This window comes from Cottoperca gobio, unplaced genomic scaffold (genome assembly GCF_900634415.1).
Source record: "Cottoperca gobio unplaced genomic scaffold, fCotGob3.1 fCotGob3_178arrow_ctg1, whole genome shotgun sequence".
NCBI lineage: Eukaryota > Metazoa > Chordata > Actinopteri > Perciformes > Bovichtidae > Cottoperca > Cottoperca gobio.
In genome coordinates, this window is record NW_021166825.1 from 20,001 (window position 1) to 28,893 (window position 8,893).

An 8,893-nucleotide genomic window follows, 5' to 3' on the forward strand; every position below is an offset into this window, starting at 1 on the left:
TGTGTGTGAGTGTGTGTGTGTGTGTGTGTGTGTGTGTGAGTGACCTCAGCACTGCCCTGTCCAGTCCAGTATAATATGACACCAGCAGCAGAGCAGAGATAAAAGCTTCATGGATTTAGGAATAATAATCCATTTTGCTGCAATGCCACTGCAATGCAACACCCCTTTGTCTTGTTCAGGGATGCTCTGTGTGTGTGTGTGTGTGTGTGTGTGTGTGTCTGTGTGTGTGGACAAATATTTGAGGGGGACAGATGAAAGGGCGGTTGTCAAAGGTTGAATGATGGAAAGAAGGACAGAGAGAAGTGATTCGACCTTTTGCAAGTTTTTTTTAATGTTTTGCCCATTTCTGCAATTCTAAAGTAATTAGTCGCCCTCGCCTCCGCTGACCTCCACTGAGAAGCTGCCGTGTTTTACGATGGTCTCTAAATTGACGCCCCGCTCGTTTCCCTCCTCTCCTCTATCCACTGACATGATAAAGCTCTTTGACTGATGGCAGACACCACTCTGTGCTCAGCTGCTAAAGAGACAGATCTTCCCTCAGGAGTAGGTGGAGACCCAAACCAGAGCTAAAGGAGGGAACATTGGAGGACACAAACACAAAGACTTTATTAGGTCTGCTGCCCCCTGGGGGCCAAAAACAAGTCTGAGAATACTTTGATGAATGCCGCTACGTGTCCTTTACATGCCGCTTCGCTTGCAGACTAAGTTTGCACCGATAGGTCTGATCTAATCATTTATTGTATGTTTTACACGTCATGTGCCCGTACGTCCTGCATCAGGGGCGCGATCGCAGAGCTGAGGGAGCTAACAACAAGCATGTAGCTGCTCTACGGACACCTAATGAAACTGGCATCTTCAGTTGTAGAGCTGAGAAAGCCGGATCGCTGCGTCCATGTTGCAAACACCCTCCCCAACATGCTGGCGTTACCTCCAGCAGCTCCAGGTCCTCCGACGTTAACTGAACTGTCAGATATCAATGTTTCCAACAACAAAGCAGAAATGTAACAACGCTGTGAAGTGTTATTTTAGTTCTAACCTGCAGCTACATGCTAAAGCTAATCTAACGTGTTCTAATGTCTCGTGTCTCCAGCTCCATGGACGGATCATCATGAGACTCAGGAACCCCCCCCTGTCCTCGCTGCTCCCCCTCCTGCAGCGCCCGCCCCTCCCTCTGCTCCATCGCTGCTGTCTGTCGACGCTCCTGTACAATGGCAGCGCGGCATCCTGCAGACGCCTCAGCACGGATGGCCCCGCCCCTCAGCCTGTGATTGGTCAGGACTCTGTGGAGGTGTTAGGCCACTCCTACCGCCGCGATGACTTCACCAACGTCACGCAGAGGATCCTGTCCAGAGTCGGACGCAACCTCCACAACCAGCCCCATCATCCTCTGTGGCTGATCAAGGAGCGGATCAAAGCTCACTTCTACAGGTACGCACCAAAAGCACAAGGCCAGATCCTGCCACCGGGTCTCACTTTCAAAACACCAGTGAAAGCTGGAGTGTGGTGCGGCAGCAGTGCATCATGGGAGTTCTCCCGTTAGGATCCCTTCAGTGTTCCTGCTGCTGATGGTTCCACAAAGTGCACAATCCTGATTCCTTAAAGGAAGATATCTTTACAACTGTTGGCACGTCCTGCAGCTGCCCTGACATACCCTGAGCATATCATCGGGTCATGCAGGGGATTGTGGGTCAGAACATCCAGAAACGCTCGCAGTCGTACGTCCTGGTATTGGGACATATTGAATCTTCTTGGTACTAAGTAGTGTGGTAGTAACGTGTGTTACAGGGAGCGTGCATGTACGCTCTCCGCAGGTCCGTGTGTCTTCAGGTGCGTAACGGTTCTGCTGCAGTGCATTATGGTTATATTCCACACTCGCCATTAACAGCAGCGAGCGCATTCTTGCAGCATTCAGAAGTCATTAAGAAGTCGGTGTGTCGTATGACGCTGCTTTATGGCGCTGCCATTTCACGGGTCCTGAACTTTAGTCTTTAGAAAAACCTGTTGGCTGTGACCGCAGCAAAGCAGCTCTGACGACACCCAAAGGGCTGCTGGGTAATCTTTCAACACGCAGGAGACGTGATCAACAGCTTCCGAATGTTTGTCTACAACATAAATATTATATTAAGTCGAGAGTAACTCACTGCAGCACGCTCCGAGGACGTCATCTCTTCACTGTGATCCACATTAAAGTAGAAGTACTCATTAGGCAGCAGAATTATTTATTACGTTGTTAAAATTGAGATTATCTGAACTTCTTCGTACACAGTCGGGAAGTTTAATCCTAATTAATCTGTTTTGTTAAGCGAGTGAGTATTCTGTCAGATCAATGAGACACATGCAGAACACAACCCGAACCCTGAGCCGGATGTTTCTCTGCTTCAGTTTATTAATCAATACTTCTAATTTAATACTATGTTTAGTTTATAATAATAATATATAATATACTACGTTTAGTTTATAATAATAATAATATATAATATACTATGTTTAGTTATAATAATAATACTATAATAATATAATATACTATGTTTAGTTTATAATAATAATATATAATATACTATGTTTAGTTTATAATAATAATATATAATATACTATGTTTAGTTTATAATAATAATATATAATATACTATGTTTAGTTTATAATAATAATATATAATATACTACGTTTATAATAATAATATAGAATATACTATGTTTATAATAATAATAATAATAATATATAATATACTACGTTTAGTTTATAATAATAACATATAATATACTATGTTTAGTTTATAATAATAATAATATATAATATACTATGTTTAGTTTATAATAATAATATAGAATATACTATGTTTATAATAATAATAATAATAATATATAATATACTATGTTTAGTTTATAATAATAACATATAATATACTATGTTTAGTTTATAATAATAACATGTAATATACTACGTTTATACGTTTATAATATATAATAATAATATACTTATTGTTTAGTTTATTCATAATAATCTATAATATATACGTTTAGTTTATAATAATAGTAATATACTACGTTATAATAATATATATATATATACTTTTAGTTATAATAAAGTAATATACTACGTTTATAATAATAATATATAATATACTATGTTTAGTTTATAATAATTAATATATAATATACTATGTTTAGTTTATAATAATAATATAAATATTACTACGTTTATAATAATAATATATAATATACTATGTTTAGTTTATAATACATACTAATATATACTACTATGTTTAGTTTATAATAATAATACTAATATACTACGTTTATAATAATAATATATAATATACTATGTTTAGTTTATAATAATAATATATAATATACTACGTTTATAATAATATATATAATATACTATGTTAGTTTATAATAATAATATATAATTATACTAGTTTAGTTTTATAATAATAACATATAATATACTACGTTTAGTTTATAATAATAACATATAATATACTATGTTTAGTTTATAATAATAATATAGAATATACTACGTTTATAATAATAATATAGAATATACTATGTTTAGTTATAATAATAATATATAATATACTACGTTTAGTTTATTAATAATAACATGTAATATACTACGTTTATAATAATATATAATATACTATGTTTAGTTTATAATAATAATATATAATATACTACGTTTATAATAATAATATATAATATACTACGTTTAGTTTATAATAATAATATATAATATACTACGTTTATAATAATAATATATAATATACTACGTTTAGTTTATAATAATAATATATAATATACTATGTTTAGTTTATAATAATAATATATAATATACTACGTTTAGTTTATAATAATAACATATAATATACTATGTTTAGTTTATAATAATAATATAGAATATACTACGTTTATAATAATAATATATAATATACTATGTTTAGTTTATAATAATAATATATAATATACTACGTTTATAATAATAATATATAATATACTATGTTTAGTTTATAATAATAATATATAATATACTATGTTTAGTTTATAATAATAATATATAATATACTATGTTTAGTTTATAATAATAATATATAATATACTACGTTTATAATAATAATATATAATATACTACGTTTAGTTTATAATAATAATATATAATATACTATGTTTAGTTTATAATAATAATATATAATATACTACGTTTATAATAATAATAATATATAATATACTATGTTTAGTTTATAATAATAATATATAATATACTACGTTTATAATAATAATAATATATAATATACTATGTTTAGTTTATAATAATAATATATAATATACTACGTTTATAATAATAATAATATATAATATACTATGTTTAGTTTATTATAATAATATATAATATACTATGTTTAGTTTATAATAATAATATATAATATACTATGTTTAGTTTATAATAATAATATATAATATACTATGTTTAGTTTATAATAATAATATATAATATACTATGTTTAGTTTATAATAATAATATATAATATACTACGTTTATAATAATAATATAGAATATACTATGTTTATAATAATAATAATAATATATAATATACTACGTTTAGTTTATAATAATAACATATAATATACTACGTTTATAATAATAATATATAATATACTACGTTTAGTTTATAATAATAATATATAATATACTATGTTTAGTTTATAATAATAATATATAATATACTACGTTTATAATAATAATAATATATAATATACTATGTTTAGTTTATAATAAAATATATAATATACTACGTTTATAATAATAATAATATATAATATACTATGTTTAGTTTATAATAATAATATATAATATACTATGTTTAGTTTATAATAATAATATATAATATACTACGTCTGACTTTAATTTAGTGACAGTGAGGTTTCAGATTCTCTGAAGTTTGTTGTTGTGTGTGTTATTGTGTGTGTGTGTGTTGTTGTTGTGTGTATTGTGTGTGTTGTGTGTGTGTTGTTGTGGTGTGTGTGTTGTTGTGGTGTGTGTGTGTTGTTGTTGGTGTGTGTGTTGTTGTGGTGTGTGTTGTGTGTGTTGTGGTGTGTGTGTGTATTGTTGTGGTGTGTGTGTGTTGTTGTTGTGAGTGTTGTTGTGGTGTGTGTGTTGTTGTGTGTGTGTGTGTTGTTGTGGTGTGTTGTTGTTGTTGTGTGTGTGTTGTTGTGTGTGTTGTTGTGTGTGTGTGTTGTTGTGGTGTGTGTTGTTGTGTGTGTGTTGTTGTGGTGTGTGTTGTTTTTGTGTGTGTTGTTGTTGTGGTGTGTGTTGTTGTTGTTGTGGTGTGTGTTGTTGTGTGTGTTGTGGTGTGTGTTGTTGTGTGTGTGTGTGTGTTGTTGTGTGTGTGTGTTGTGTGTGTTGTTGTGGTGTGTGTTGTTGTGTGTGTGTTGTTGTTGTGGTGTGTGTTGTTGTGTGTATATTGTTGTGTTTGTTGTTGTGTGTGTTGTTGTGGTGTGTGTGTTGTTGTTGTGTGTGTGTGTTGTTTGTGTGTTTTGTTGTGTGTGTGTTGTTGTTTTTGTGTGTTGTTGTTTTTGTGTGTTGTTGTGTGTGTGTTTATGTGTTTTGTTGCGTGTTGTTGTTTTGTGTGCGTGTTGTTGTTTTGTGTGCGTGTTGTTGTGTGTGTTGTGTGTGGTGTTGTTGTGTGTGTGTGTGTGTGTGTTGTGTGTTCACTCTGCAGCTCTTCCCTCCCTCCACAGTGCTTACGTTGGTCGCGGGGGCAACCCGCTCTTCTCTGTCCATGACAACCTGAGCCCCGTGGTTACCGTGCAGCAGAACTTCGACAGGTGAGCAGCTTCATCACATATTATTGTTATTGTTGTTATTGTTATTATTATTAGTAGTAGTATTGTTATTATTGTTGTTGTTGTTATTATTATTGTTATTATTAGTATTGTTGTTGTTGTTATTATTGTTATTATTGTTATTATTATTATTATTAATATTATTATTATTATTGTTGTTGTTGTTATTATTGTTATTATTGTTGTTATTATTATTATTAATATTATTATTATTGTTGTTGTTATTATTATTAGTAGTATTGTTATTATTGTGTTGTTGTTATTATTATTATTGTTATTATTAGTATTGTTGTTGTTGTTATTATTGTTATTATTATTATTGTTGTTATTATTATTATTGTTATTATTATTGTTGTTATTATTGTTGTTATTATTAGTAGTATTGTTGTTATTATTATTATTATTGTTGTTATTATTATTATATTGTTGTTATTGTTGTTGTTATTATTATTGTTATTGTTATTATTATTGTTATTATTATTGTTATTGTTATTATTATTATTGTTGTTATTATTATTAGTAGTATTGTTATTATTATTGTTGTTATTATTAGTAGTATTGTTGTTATTATTATTATTGTTGTTGTTATTATTATTATTGTTGTTATTATTATCATTATTTAGTGACATCAAACATCAGATTATAGAATAAAGGCTTTAAAGTAGGATTGACACGACGACACAAAGACTTTATAAAGACAATCCCAAAATACGTCTCCAACGTCAGCTGTCCGTCTTTATTCAAACATCTCACGTTTATTGTTTCCTAAACCTTTTCACTAACAGCTTGCTGATCCCGCCCGAACACCCCAGCAGGAAGCCAGGAGATAACTATTACCTGAACAGGTGAGAGTCAACACCTACAATGCACCTGTGGGTCTTTGCTCTATGAGTTACACTGTGGAGGGTTTGAGGACATCACTAACGTCACGTGTTGCAGGACGACGATGCTCCGCGCCCACACCTCGGCCCACCAGCGGGAGCTGGTGAGCGCCGGGCTGGACGCCTTTCTGTTGGCCGGAGACGTCTACAGGCGGGACGAGATCGACGCCAGCCACTATCCCGTCTTCCACCAGATGGAGGGCGTCCGACTCTTCTCCAACCACGAGGTGCAGATCTGAGAGTTGAGAGTTGAGATGATCCAGATGTGTGTGTAGTGAGAGTTGAGATGATCCAGATGTGTGTGTGTAGTGAGAGTTGTGATGATCCAGATGTGTGTGTGTAGTGAGAGTTGTGATGATTCAGATGTGTGTGTGTAGTGAGAGTTGTGATGATCCAGATGTGTGTGTAGTGAGAGTTGTGATGATTCAGATGTGTGTGTGTAGTGAGAGTTGTGATGATCCAGATGTGTGTGTGTAGTGAGAGTTGTGATGATCCAGATGTGTGTAGTGAGAGTTGTGATGATCCAGATGTGTGTAGTGAGAGTTGTGATGATTCAGATGTGTGTGTAGTGAAAGTTGTGATGATTCAGATGTGTGTGTAGTGAGAGTTGAGATGATCCAGATGTGTGTGTGTAGTGAGAGTTGTGATGATCCAGATGTGTGTGTGTAGTGAGAGTTGTGATGATTCAGATGTGTGTGTGTGTAGTGAGAGTTGTGATGATCCAGATGTGTGTGTAGTGAGAGTTGTGATGATCAGATGTGTGTGTGTAGTGAGAGTTGTGATGATCCAGATGTTGTTGGTTATGTGTTGTAGTGAGAGTTGTGATGATCCAGATGTGTGTGTAGTGAGAGTTGTGATGATCCAGATGTGTGTGTAGTGAGAGTTGTGATGATCCAGATGTGTGTGTAGTGAGAGTTTGTGATGATCCAGATGTGTGTGTAGTGAGAGTTGTGATGATCCAGATGTGTGTGTGTAGTGAGAGTTGTGATGATTCAGATGTGTGTGTGTAGTGAGAGTTGTTGATGATTCCAGATGTGTGTGTAGTGAGAGTTGTGATGATTCAGATGTGTGTGTAGTGAGAGTTGTGATGATCCAGATTGTGTGTGTAGTGAGAGTTGTGATGATCCAGATGTGTGTGTAGTGAGAGTTGTGATGATCCAGATGTGTGTGTGTAGTGAGAGTTGTGATGATCCAGATGTGTGTGTGTGTAGTGAGAGTTGTGATGATCCAGATGTGTGTGTAGTGAGAGTTGTTGATGATCCAGATGTGTGTGTGTAGTGAGAGTTGTGATGATCCAGATGTTGTGTGTAGTGAGAGTTGTGATGATCCAGATGTGTGTGTGTAGTGAGAGTTGTGATGATCCAGATGTGTGTGTGTAGTGAGAGTTGAGATGATCCAGATGTGTGTGTGTAGTGAGAGTTGAGATGATCCAGATGTGTGTGTAGTGAGAGTTGTGATGATCCAGATGTGTGTGTGTAGTGAGAGTTGTGATGATCCAGATGTGTGTGTAGTGAGAGTTGTGATGATTCAGATGTGTGTGTGTAGTGAGAGTTGTGATGATCCAGATGTGTGTGTGTAGTGAGAGTTGAGATGATCCAGATGTGTGTGTGTAGTGAGAGTTGTGATGATCCAGATGTGTGTGTAGTGAGAGTTGTGATGATTCAGATGTGTGTGTGTAGTGAGAGTTGTGATGATCCAGATGTGTGTGTGTAGTAAGAGTTGAGATGATCCAGATGTGTGTGTGTAGTGAGAGTTGAGATGATCCAGATGTGTGTGTGTAGTGAGAGTTGTGATGATCCAGATGTGTGTGTAGTGAGAGTTGTGATGATTCAGATGTGTGTGTAGTGAGAGTTGTGATCCAGATGTGTGTGTGTAGTGAGAGTTGTGATGATCCAGATGTGTGTGTGTAGTGAGAGTTGTGATGATCCAGATGTGTGTGTAGTGAGAGTTGTGATGATTCAGATGTGTGTGTGTAGTGAGAGTTGTGATGATTCAGATGTGTGTGTAGTGAGAGTTGTGATGATCCAGATGTGTGTGTAGTGAGAGTTGTGATGATCCAGATGTGTGTGTAGTGAGAGTTGTGATGATCCAGATGTGTGTGTGTAGTGAGAGTTGTGATGATCCAGATGTGTGTGTGTAGTGAGAGTTGTGATGATCCAGATGTGTGTGTAG

The 8,893-nt window shown here is 34.1% G+C and overlaps 1 protein-coding gene across 1 annotated transcript in view; it reads left to right on the top strand.

The window, feature by feature from the left end:
- Positions 1–6,960, top strand: part of LOC115004750 (phenylalanine--tRNA ligase, mitochondrial-like) — a 17,038-nt gene extending 10,078 nt beyond the window's left edge. Inside the window, exons 2-5 of the mRNA XM_029426421.1 lie at positions 1,091–1,428; positions 5,736–5,822; positions 6,626–6,685; positions 6,780–6,960. Coding sequence (XP_029282281.1) covers positions 1,109–1,428; positions 5,736–5,822; positions 6,626–6,685; positions 6,780–6,960 — 648 coding nt within the window. The 5' untranslated portion in view covers positions 1,091–1,108. The remainder of the gene's footprint in view (positions 1–1,090; positions 1,429–5,735; positions 5,823–6,625; positions 6,686–6,779) is intronic.
- The last annotated feature ends 1,933 nt before the right edge of the window (positions 6,961–8,893 follow it).